The sequence below is a fragment of the Pollicipes pollicipes genome, unplaced genomic scaffold (assembly GCF_011947565.3).
Source record: "Pollicipes pollicipes isolate AB1234 unplaced genomic scaffold, Ppol_2.1 Scaffold_3447;HRSCAF=4054_pilon_pilon_pilon, whole genome shotgun sequence".
Lineage (NCBI taxonomy): Eukaryota > Metazoa > Arthropoda > Thecostraca > Pollicipedomorpha > Pollicipedidae > Pollicipes > Pollicipes pollicipes.
This window is the reverse complement of record NW_023596297.1, coordinates 6,707,156-6,720,269: the sequence shown is the minus strand read 5'-3', so window position 1 is coordinate 6,720,269 and position 13,114 is coordinate 6,707,156. Positions and strand designations below refer to the sequence as shown.

The following is a 13,114-nucleotide window of genomic DNA, read 5'->3' as shown; positions in this document are numbered from 1 at the left end:
GTCAAGAACTGATATTAAGGAGTGCATTATCGATGGTGGTGAAATGTGGTTGAGCAATGTTGGCTATTGGGACCACCAAGATTGCTCTATTTCATATCACAACACTTAAAACTACGAGCAAATTTCGATTTATGAGACAGCTTTGTAACCCCATTAAGCTGCACACCAATGGAATGCCTGAGTGATGCGATGGACAACAGAGATTTAGCTCACCGCACCGTAACTCTACTGGCATGAATGCTGCTGCGACGCTGGCAACAATATGCTAGCGCGACCGTCGCCGACGGCGGCGAATACGCCGACAGCGGCGCATTTGCCTCCAACCAGTTGTCAGCCATTGGCCCATGCGTTACATCGAAATCAAAGTTGGCAGAAGTACGGACCCATACTAATGCGAAGACGCGTCAACATTCCACGCATGCACCTAACTAAACTAGCGTTCATCAGCGCGATAACCTGTTGGACGGGTCTTTGCGGGGTATTTGTCCCCGTTGGAGGTGACCAGGAAATGATGAATGGGCAGATACAGTGACATTTAATGTCATTTGCTTTTGCGGAGAAGACAGCCAACTCAAATATTTTGCTTCAGAAAATATTGAACCCGTTTTCCTATGCTGTATAAGATATCACATCGCAACAAATCCCGTTGTTTACCAAAAACCAGCGATTTAACACTTTCTTACACTCGTGTTCACAAACGTAGTGGAGCTGTCTCGACGCTGCTGTCGGCCAGCCAGTGTTCATATTAAACAGCAGTGTATTATTTTCTGTGTGGGGATCAAAACGCTATGGCAGTAGTCGCTGGTTGAGCCAAAATTGGATATGTAATCCGACCGAGGATTTTGCGGAGATGTCTTTGGCTTGGGAAACGACATGTCAGGATCTTTACGAAACAGAGCTTGCTGCAAAGACCTCACCTTGCCGTTTCTTTCTAGAAATTATACGTAACTAAAAAACTTTTGCGTTACGATGCAATTTCACAATACCACCGTCATGTACAGGTCCCATACTATGACCGTTTTCCAACAGACCGTGAAACCCAGACCGCATAAGGGCGGTTTTGGGACGCGAGCTAGCCGGTCTGCCACCCGGCGAACTGGCAAGCCACGCACTCTCCCGGGCCTGTAAGTCAGACATGGCTTTACAAAAGACGCATATCGCATAAGCCGCCAGGGTCGGTGAGTGCTGAGCAACGGATGACTTCCACCAGTCGATCGGGTCCTTTCCCACCTCCGTGTTAATACTGCATGTCTTCCTCACCCTCACACCAGATCAGCCGGGGCTGGCGACACCACGTCGTTGCAAACGCATAACATGGCTACATCAGTTGTGTCGCAATGAACACGGTAACGATACAGTTGCCCCAGTCCGCGATCGCCCACAGCCCATAATGTCACCTCATTCGTCCTCTGCAGCCATTCAAACCTTCTGAGACGAACATAGCCTCAGAAGACAAGGTTCGCCGTATCGCCCAGACCATCGAGATCCACAAGCCCCAGTTTACCTTATTGCAATATCGCCAATATTGCACGTTTTTCCTTTACGGGATTAATCCATATTTGTATGGAGTTCTAAACTGAAATAACCATTGTGAAGATCATTTCGTGCAGTGCACAGCCTTGTCCTTCATAAGATCTAAAACCCTGTAGTTTATGACCTATACGCCCGTGAAGATGTACAAACTATTTCAAGACCATTCAGGCACACATGATGCAGAAGCAACGTCATTCAAATCCTGCCACACCACTGACCATACGGCTTTCAAGACCAGGAAAAGTATTATCATCGAGCCGTTCGGTTCTGGCGTTCGTGAGCACAATTTCCAAATATAGTGGACGTTAACTGCTTCCCAATCAATGTTGAACGAGCTGTGCAAGCTTCAATCACGAGTCACATTTTGCGCTACATAATACAAGAATTGCTGGTTACCACGGAAATAAGACCCGTAACGGAATAACTTTAAAATGTTATAACTGGGCATGTGAAGACAAGTTAATTTCTTAAATTCAGGGCCAAGTATGTAAGAACACCCCAACAACAAGCAAAACACGCGCACACAACGATATTTGGCTCAGCGAACACTTCCAGCACAGCACTGCCATCTTTCGGCGAGTTCGAAGCACTACAAGTACTAGTGCGGCGATTTCGCGCGGCCAATTTGGCAGCACCCGGACGTCATGCAAACGTTCCATGACGTAAATAAATAATTGCGTATTGAGGAGCACATTCATTGAACAGATAAATTTATTGTCTAGGACGGTCTTCTCCACGTAAAGGAAATGTTCCCTATTTGAAGATAATGAAGCCAAGCATTAGATATCACGAAAGTTGTTAAGTGCATTTGCGGGGAACATCAAGCATATAGACAATACAGTAGACACATATGATAAAGGCTGTCTGTCTGTCTCCTCTACTATTCGTTTCGATGAAGGCATGTTGCCGAAATAAATATCGACATATTTATATCCCGGTTCTCATGGCTTTCGCTCCAGGAATGAGGCTTTTACTACTGCCTTTTCCATAAGCATCAGGTATAATGAAATAAGCTCACTTATAACTATTGGTATACCTTAAAGTGGAAAGGTGACTGTACACCACAGTTTCTCTATTTAGCAAACATGCTCCTCAATGCGGTTTAATTGCGACATCGTACCTTGCACAACATTGGTTGAGTCATTTGACAGCGTTATGTATGGAAATCGTGCTCATGAACGCCATATATGATAGACTCGACAATGATACTTTTCTTGGCATTGAGCACCGCATGGCCAACGTAATGGCAGGATTTGAATGACGTTATTAGAACGTCATGAATGCCTGGGTGACCTTGGTCTGCACTAAGTCTGGACATCTTCGCGGGCGTGTAGCTCAGAAACTATAGAACTCTGGATCTCACGAAGGACATGGCTGTGAACTACACCGGATGATGGTCAAGATGGCTATTTCAGTTCAAAACCCTACACAAATGTGGAACACTCCCTTTAAAAGCATGCCAATACTAACAAGCAATCTTACTTCATCATATCTCGTGCTCGCTTCGCATTTTCTGAGTGATGGATCGCAGCAGTCTCCGATTACCACGCACATGGATTACTCTAAAGCGAAACAAACCACGCACAATATCCTAAACACAACCTGATAAACACAACCTGGTAAACACAACTCGATAACGAGCATTGCAGTGCAAAGGTGCACCTGGTAATAACCCTGCCTGTGCCGTTTAGCACTTATATTCCTACTGGCCGTATAATTTAGCCGATTCATCTCGCGTGCACTGCGAACATTCGGACCCAGTCGGCAACACGCCGGCTGCAGCTGAGGACGGCGTCCGAGTGCAGTACAAAGGCGTGCGGGAAGTCGTGGGGACACGTGACCACGTCCAGCTCGGGCACGGCGCGGCGCATCCGCGCCACGTTCTCCGGCGGCACCCACGGGTCCGTCGGCGAGAACAGGAAGCGGGCCGTGGCGGCGGCCGCGCGCACCAGCTCGACGTCCAGGCGGTCCACGCGCAGCAGCTCGTCGTGCCCCATGGCGACGACGCGCGACAGCGCGGCCGGCCGCAGCAGCGACAGCGTCACGTCGCGCGCGTCGGCCGGCGCGTCGGCCGGCAGCCCAAGCCACAGCAGCGCGCGCTGCCAGCGGCGGGGCAGCAGCGTCACCAGGGCGGCCAGCAGCAGCAGCAGGCCGCGCAGGTACTGCGACAGAAGCCACAGCCGGCGCCCGGCCGGTGACTGCCGCATGCGCTGCACGGTGCCGAACAGGTGGAAGGAGGACGTGATGCGGCCGGCCGGCAGGCGGCGCTGCACCTCCAGCGTGATCTGGCTGCCGATCGAGTGGCCCACCAGGTGCAGCCGCGAGCCGGCTGGCACGTGCGTCCGGACGAACTGCAGTTTCTGCTCCGTCTGCCCCTCCAGGTCGTACAGCGAGGGGTTCCCTGCAAAACAGCGGCCACCCACGCCCGGTGAGGTGCTGCCGAGTCGGTCGTGAACCGGGCGCGCCGTTCATCACGAACTTGCGGCGGTGATCTGAGCGGGCCGTGGCCTCGCTCCACGCCGAGCCGGCCGGATCTCTGTCAGGCCCTCCGTGTCCTCGGCACCAGGGGCCCGGCCGTGGCCTCGCTCCACGCCGAGCCGGCCGGATCTCTGTCAGGCCCTCCGTGTCCTCGGCACCAGGGGCCCGGCCGCGCGCCGGCGCAAGCCCGGAGGGGAGGGGATCGATGGAAATAAAACATCACGCCATCACGCTGTTCTCCGAACATCGTCCTTTCAACAGAGTAACTGCCCAGCACAGCTAAGAGAGTAATGCTGGGAGACATGGCCGCTGCCTATCACGGTTGCCAAGGTAGTTACTGTTATCAGTCATGCCATCATCGCAACAGGCTCCAGGCGTGCCTCGTGACGGAGAGCCTAGCTCCACTGCGCAGCGTCCGCAGTGCATGCACGGCACCGTGCCCCTCTCAGTAAGGCCGAGAGCCTCTGAACGGTCAGAATATCTCACCCAGAGGCTTGTGCACTTACCACTCAGTGAGGCCGAGAGCCTCTGAACGGTCAGAATGTCTCACCCAGAGGCTTGCGCACTTACCATTCAGTGAGGCTGAGAGCCTCTGAACGGTCAGAATGTCTCACCCAGAGGCTTGCGCACTTTCGGCCATTCAGTGAGGCCGAGAGCCTCTGAGCGGTCAGAATGTCTCACCCAGAGGCTTGTGTACTTACCATTCAGGTCTGGCAGGGTGTCCACACGGTCCGGCAGGCTGTGGCCGCCATGGCTAATGCCCCACACAGGAATGTCTCCGCCCAGCTCTTGATACAGGGTTGCCATGAATTTGTCGTAGTATTCGATAAGCCCAGGATTTCCTGCGAATCGAAGACCGTTCCTCCTCATTTGGAGGAATATCTTTCAGTCCAGCAAAAAGCTACTACGATTCAAATGGGCGATTTACTGCAAAACTGCTCGTCTTCAACCAAGGGGTGAGAGGAAAACAAGAGCAACACTGAATAAATAACCAGCGGGGCACTTTGTACGGCGTAGGCCGAGCAAGTTCACAGCAGGCCGCAGTGTTATCGGCATGTAAAACAAGCCAAATTTCAACCAAATGGTACCAGCCACCCCTGGACCCAAAAACAAATAGGTCTTTCCAATGCATTGGGCCGTCTTTCATGAGAGACCATTGCCACTGCTTTATATTGCGTTCGCAAAATGATACGCGCGCACGATGCTTGAAGATTGTTGGCTGAACGAATGAACATTTCAGTCTAAACAATGGATCGATCAGGGATATTTGCGCTTTTGGCGGCCATAACCAAAGCGACGAGAACAAAAAATGGCATGTGCCCAACGCCTGGCAATTGGGATATTCCGTCTGTACAGTTCGCATTGCCCAACTTCAGTCCGTTTAAGCCACAGCGGACAATGGTATTCGACACCGTCGGTAAAACGGTGGCATTCTCCGGTTCTCGATAGCTGACAGGCATTGCAATGGTTTGATCAATACTGAGCCTTCTCGGTTGGCTCACGACACCGCAAGCTCAGTTCAATGAAGCGCTGTCCTGGCCAAATGGCACAGGTTTTGTTTTTGTTTTTGTGCTTTTTCAAAGTTATGACCAAATTTTACACATCACGACTGAGCCAAATAAGATGCTAAATTTGGGTAGTATGGGAAGGTTGGAAGAAAATCGGAAATGGTCAAGACTCGCGTGTAGATGCCTTGCGGTTACTTCAGCAAACTTTAAAAATCCACATCACTTTCTGCTGAATCCGTATCACTTCCCGCATGGCGGTACCGTCACTGGTTGCGTTGTAAACTCATAGCCCGTCAACAGTGTGACGGACTACGTGGGCCCGGCCCGGGGCGCTAAAACTACGTAGACAATTTACGGTTAGTTAATGTTATACGGACTGCCCCCCCCCCCCCCCCCCGACAGAAACCAGCTAAGACCCAGGACCCACTATGGAAGTACCAGATTCATTGAAAGGATCACTCCCGCGTCGCACTGCTTTCGTTATGGCATCATTTTTCTCCACAGCATGGCGATGAAGACGCAGAGAAAGAAGTAAAGATCACATATGCCCGCAATTTGGGGTTAAAAGGCTGCTTTTATAAGTTTCTGCTCGCAAAACAGTACGATGAAACAACATTTTTGGTGGAGCAAGCGTTTCACGACGCTCAGTCCGCCGCCTGGCCGGTAGCAAAAGGAAGGACTTCAACCAAGCCACTGTTATCTAAGCATTCAACAACATTCATAGCGATGAACTTCTTTCAGGAGCAGGGTAGTTCAAATACATTACATCAGAAGGGTACTATCTGAGTACTTTGAACCTCTCACAATTGAGTACGAAGCCGACATGTCGAGGCCTTAGGCATAATCTCTATAACCGGCTGGAGACTGGTCATATCCCACAGTTCCCCGACGCCGTCTGCCCGTGGACAGATCGAATCTGCTTTAACAAGGCTTTGACCGCTCGTAATGTCCTTCGTGCACTGCTACTGAGCGCGGCATTTAGCGCAGCTGAACAGGAAGCAAAAGGGCTGGAATAGGACATCTACCCAAGCTAGCTCGTAATGCCCTTCGTGCACTGCTACTGATCGCGGCATTTAGCGCAGCTGAACAGGAAGCAGAAGAGCTGGAATACGACATCCACCCAAGCCAACGTACGCGGGGGCGGAGTATTTGCATTAGTTGCAGAGACACGTTGTTCTTGGAAGAACATCCTTCCGCGTCAACAGCTTACCCGGAATGACCAGGACCACTTCTGACGCTGTGCAGTCCGTGATCCATTGCCCGTATGTTATGACGAGATTTGGTACGCCACTTATGTATACAAAGTCACTTTTCCGCATCCTCGCTTCTCCTGGAAAAGCACAGTTTATTTAGTCACATGACTGGGCGGCCTCACGGTTAAAATACTTTGACCCCATGTATTCGGGGTCACATCGCGGCTGGACCACCTCACACACAACGGCAAACTGCCGCACACAACGCCGACAGGGAGACCCACTCTACGCGCCCCAGCAGCACCTCTTATACTCCTTTCGAGCCCACCCGCAACACGATCGGCGTGCGACTCGCCGGCACCACCGCGTCCCACCCCACCGCGTCCACGGGCTAACGCATCGCCCCTGAGCCGTGACCGTTTCCCTACGTAACACTGTCCTAGGGCGTGATATATTGCCACATATGGTCCACCGCTACACCCCACTAGGCGTTTGGGCTTATAGACGCCACGCAGTTGAACCACTTCAGAACAGAGGCCTGCGGTGCAAGGATGCACTGGCCAAGGAGTAATGGCGGGTCCGGATGAGGCAAACGAGGGCCACACAAACGTGAGGAGGCAAGGAAGAAAGCAAATTATCACATCTCCATTCATAGATACCGATGCAGACCTGAAGTTAGACATCGTAGCCAGTGCAGTGGCCATAATTTAAGTACAAGGTCACATCGGGATCTTACCCATCTAAACCCCACCATTTCGTCCCACTGCTCCCTCGGGATTTCGCTTCTCCCTGGTCTCCCTTTAAGTCCAACCTGCTGCTCCATGCCTATCGGGGTAAACAAATGTTACATGGCTAGTTTTGCATGGACGGTACTATTTTGAAAGCACAAGCCAAGCGGAGTTTGTTCGTGTTCAATGATCCTGCCGCCATGTCACCAATACAGCACTTAGGATAATTCTCCCTACGACCTTCTTCATAGACAAAAAGTCGTACAAGTCGCAGCGATCCGACACGCCTGCACCCCGGCACTACAGCACGTCCCTACGCCAGAACTCAAGTACGTCCGTACACCGGCACTCTGGCACGTCCGTACACCGGTACTCCGGCACATCCGTACCCTAGCACTCCGGCACCCGCACGGGTCAGGCGGGGCCGCTTTTGGCCAGCTGCCAACAGGTCAGCCTCCCAAAACTCCGACGCGGCCGCATGGGCAATGTTGATCGCGCTTGGAGAGTCGCCAGCAGACCTTTCTCGACAGCCAGGCTACGTGGCGGCCTCGCCGCGGTGATCGTGCCCGGCACCAATGTCTTGCACCGCGAGCATGAGTCCACTCCGCCACGGGTTCGCACGCTAATAACGTATAGCATTGCTCGCGCTGCGCCATGTCGATGCTCCCAGATGAAAATCGCTGCGTGGAATCAACACGTTGAAGCAGTCTGACTCGGGAACGGGCTAGGGACTCCAGGGGCCTTCGCGGATCCCGACAATGCTCTGTGTATCACCTCAGCTTTGGCTTATCTTATCCAGGCAGACCCCACCCCATCGCATATCCCTTACTATTAGGCCGACTGGCTACGTCCGCTCGGCAACGGCAGTCATTTTCTGTGTGCTGTGCGAGGAGGTGCTGTCATCTCTTGTCTGTGATGCGAACTAGTGGACGGTATCTGGGATGCAGACAAGTGGCCGGAACTTTATACTCACTTACATAAAAAAGACGATCTACTCGTTCTTAGTTTTTACTATCCGATTGTTCTTCCCTCTCCTCCCACACGGCACTTTTCCCGTGCGTTATGGCCAAAAACTTTCAACATAGGATGAACAAACTCGCACACAGCAAAGCTAAAAAAAAATGCTAAGCTTTCCCGGCTTTAAAACGGCTGCTATATCTGCGGGGGTATACTTTTCTAATAGATTGGGGGGGGGGGAGGACTCATGCCCTCGCCAACTTTGACGGGCAAGGGGGTCAAATCAGGGGAGAAACCAGTTTTAGTGTGTTATGAATGCAAGTTAAGCCATCGTTCACTGCTCAAACCCCAACTTATTTGCGAATTTACACAAACACATCCATCATCTTTTGTGAACACCTTTGAGAAAAAAAATCACAGTAGTTTTCAGCCTAGCACACCATCTTTTCATAATTTCACTCCAAACTGGCGAAATTTCCGGCAGACGATGCATGGAAATAAAGAAAATAGTGGAACGCCTCAGTAATTGATAGCAATGAATGACACAATAGCCCAATATTTTTTCTCCAGATAGTGACATAAACAATCGCAAAGATACGGGCAATGCAAGGTCAAAACTAAACGGGTGAGTAACATACTTCGACAATGTTCAAATACTTGTGGAAGGCTACTTTTGTTTTTCACAGAAGCCAAGACTTTCGAAAATGAGCCGCATTTTACTTAGCTCACGGCGAAGGCGGTGTTGCAGAGCTGTGACAAGGAATGCGTCTGCCGGGTACACGCGTCTGTTGGGTACACGGTAATGCATCTGCTGGGTATGCACACACGACCACCCTCTCCGGCATCCTTGCGCAGCATCTTCACGTTAAGTTCACGGATTATTTTTTCGGATCCGGATCTTCAACTGTTTGTCCGTTCCCGCTTGGCAGCCTTCCACATACGGTACCTGATTGATCGGACCCCACATGTCCTCTTTAAGTCGGAGCTGGGAAGTGCGGGTGTGTGCATCGTCTTAAAAAAACAGACTGCGCGGGTCTCTTCAAGAGCTTGTAAAGGCTTCCGCGTGTTAGTGTGCTGGTGAAATCTGTCCAGAAGATGAACTGGTCCTGATCATAAGGGTGCTCAGAAAAGTTTAAAAAATGCATGCATGGACTTCAACAGTATGTTTGGCCCATCCAAATTCTCTCCATTGGGCACAATTACTGACAGGGTCTCTTTATCAATGTGTCACTTTATCTTTACCAATGCCAATTTGCTGAAACATTATTCAGCTATATGCTAATTTGTTGAAGTGCTATAGATCACAGGCAGGGACACTTCAGGGGCAGTGGATGTGGAGGCTTACACCTATCACAGGTTACTGTCATCTCAATCTGCATTGTCATGCACAGTGACTGACCAGATCTGATCCAAAATTTCTCAACCCAGGGCTCATGTGACTCTGGTTATTTTAGTGGGGGTGTGGTGGGGATGGTTCCTTGTTTTCAGCATGCCTTTTTGGCATGTCTTGCCTTTTTAGCATGCCTTGCCTTTTTAGCATGCCTTTTTAGCATTGTCTGTTCAGCATGCCTTTTTAGCATTTCAGCATGCCTTTGTATCCTCCCTTGCCCTCAGTTCTAACTTTCCTTGCTTTACCTCCCTTTTTGTTCACTGTTCTTTTTTGCCAGGCTATGACATCAAAAATCAATGTGTGATATTATGAAGACACTCAGAGACTTCTGGAGACTTCATGGAGTCATCTTGCTGCACCAAGAGGTGTGCTCAGGAATATATCATGACTTTCACATCTTCCACTCTACAGGCCTGTTGTATCTTTGCTGTGCAGACTCCTCTTTCTTTTTATGAGCTTGGTTTTGTTGCTGATGCTTGACTCTCACAAGTCAGCAGCTACAATCAGGTGTGCACATATTTATATTGCCTATTTATGTTTTTCAACTTTTTATTTATTAGTCAATGCAACTATATGCCCACCGCAACTGTGTACCATAGCAGTGTTTCTGCAGTCAACTCCTATTTTATCAAAGATGTCACTCCCACTTGTCTTATACAAACTTGCTTGCATTACCAACGTTTGCAGGCCTCCGAAAGATAAATGTATGAGAATGCAGGTAAGTCAGAAAGACCTAATGGTTAAGTTGCTAATGTCTGGCATTTGTGAGCAAGATTTTCTGGTATAATGGTGATCAAAAGGCCCTCAATTCATATTGTGCAATGCACTGTGAATCAATTAAACAATAATGTGCTGAGGGATATTTGTTGGAAAAGGAATTATGGTTGCTACAGCAGTCTTTTCCAATTAGAAGCATAATAATAGCTTTAAGTGAGCTTACTTCTTCATATCTGATGCTTGCTTCAATATCATCATACCCTGTTGATGTCACTAATGGTTTCACCAAATTTTTCATTTACCTATGTACACTTCAAATTGCTGTAAACTGGCATTAGGTATCCATCCTAAATGGGCACACTAAAATGTTAGGTCATTGATGCGTGGGTGACCCTTAACTAGCCTCACAAAAATTTGCATATCTTTGCAGGGGTGCAGCTCAGAAACTAGATGACCTTAGGCCTTACAAAGGACAAGGCTGTGAACTGTGTCAAATGATCTTCAGTATCATTATTTCAATCCAAAACACCATACAAATGTGGAGTGCTCCCTTTAACAGCTGTCGCCATGTTGCCCCCCCCCCCCAGGCATTTAAAACATCAAAACATAACATTCAGGACACCGGCAAGTGGCAGCCAGCGATTGCTTGTGCTCTAAGACGGTAACTCCCTGATGGCGTACAAGTTGCTGCGGAGCAAAACATACTAACCTGGAATATGCAGATATTTTGCTGAGGTTGAAAAAGACCGTCGCTTTAAATGTCACAAGCAACTCCTTGGTTGGTATGGAATCTCAACGTACCATCCCCAGACAGGCCAAATATTTGAAGCGGATCCTTGTACATGTCATAGTTTGAGTCTGAAGCGCTGGCATTGCCGCAAAATTCAGTGAGGCTTCTTGCAACAGTTTTACTGTCTCGCTTCACTGATGCCTTGAACCTCTAAAAGCCCAAAATAAACATTTCCAAACATAGACGTGTTGAAAAATAACAATTTTGCACATCTCGTTTTTCTGTTGCTTAAGTGCGTATGAAAATTTAGCCGAAATGAAAGGAGAGATTAAACGGCCGATAAAATCTATCGACAAGCGCCCGGGTGGCCGGCTAGATACCCTTCGCTCGGGTGGGGGTCAAAGTCAAAAGTCAAATTCAAACACTCCGGTGTTGCATCAGATTGAACGATTCCCTACAAATTGACTTTGCTGAAACCATGAATTAACTTTGACCTGCGGTAGATCGATGACCTTACAAGGTACATCTAAACGATACACCAAACGATCCGCTATTCAATTGTGAACAGCTATGCAATATTTGGCGCGGATACGCCGCACCGTTCGGAAACCATTCTGGAAAAACATTCGGGGGCGGGTCAATTTGACCCCCCACTCGAGTGCGTGCTAAAAACTAGATGCTCCGAGCCTGTACACAGATCGACGCCAAACCCTTACCTTTCTATATCACTTGGTTGATAAACTTTCCTTTCCAGAATGTGGTGAACTTGGATCAGGTCAAAGGACATCAAAAATGCCCAAAACTGTGAAATAAGGCTGCAGAAATGGGGCAACCCATACACCGAGCCTATGGGACCCATCCACACAAAACATTCACCAATCGATCAATATCGCGTCATGGTCAATATTCTATCCTGTGACATAGTGACCTTATATGAGGTCAAAGCTCCCAAAATGGCCGAAACAGTCTGAAATTAGCTTGCAGAAGGCCCATACACCGAATATATGAGCGATCGACACAAAGCGTTTATCAATGGATGCGGCATGGCCGATCAACTATCTCTTTCGGAAAGATGCCACCTTAAGTCAGATCAGCAGTCACCAAAAATACCAAAAGCAGAAAAAATGGCCTCCCAGATAATCCATGCTCAGAGCCTATGGAACTGATGAGCACGAAACCTTCACCGATCGATGCGCTATGGTCGACAACGTATCCTTTCCAGAACATGGGGACCTTAAGCCAGCTCAAAGGCTGTCAAAAACGCCCAGAATCACCAAACTTGGCAGCAGACAACCTCATTCTCCGAGCCTACGTGACCGATTAGCATGTAACTTCCACTTATCGATGCGCTATAATCGATACGCTATCCCTTCCAGAACATGGCTACGTTGGTTTAGATTAAAGGTTTCCAAAATACCCCTAAAAAAACAGCCAAAAAAGTGTGGTTGCAGACAGCCCCATGCTCTCAGCCTTTGGAGCCGCTGTCACAAAATCTTTACTAATTGATGTGTTGTAGTCGATAAACAATCTTTTCCAGAACACAGTGGCCTTGGGTCTGGCCAGAGGCCACTGAAAACGCCCAAAACCACCAAAAATTTAATGTAGACAAGCCCATGCTCCGAGTCTATGGCACCGTGGGCAAGAAACCCTCACTAATCGATGCGCCATGATCGATATCCTATCCTTGCCATGACATGTTTGACCTTGGGTATGGTCAAACGCCATTTAGATCCAGAGCACTCAGCTGTTTGCGAATTGATTTCAGGTGGTTCATGCCGTTTCTGTTGACCTTTGACGTTACATAAGGTCAGCATTTTCTGGAATGGAAAGGTTATCGTCTATGGCGGGTCGATTGTTAAAGGTTTGGAGCCGATCAGTCC

At 49.1% G+C, this 13,114-nt stretch overlaps 1 protein-coding gene across 1 annotated transcript; it reads right to left on the bottom strand.

The window, feature by feature from the left end:
* Positions 1-3,671: 3,671 nt before the first annotated feature.
* On the bottom strand, positions 3,672-11,312 carry LOC119092647 (lipid droplet-associated hydrolase; the record flags this gene model as incomplete). Its single annotated transcript, XM_037215609.1, has 4 exons — positions 11,214-11,312; positions 6,730-6,849; positions 4,713-4,853; positions 3,672-3,934 (listed from the first exon to the last, which is right to left on the bottom strand). Coding segments are annotated over exons 2-4 (513 nt in total), but the record flags the coding sequence as incomplete, so codon positions are not given.
* Between the last annotated feature and the right edge of the window lie 1,802 nt (positions 11,313-13,114).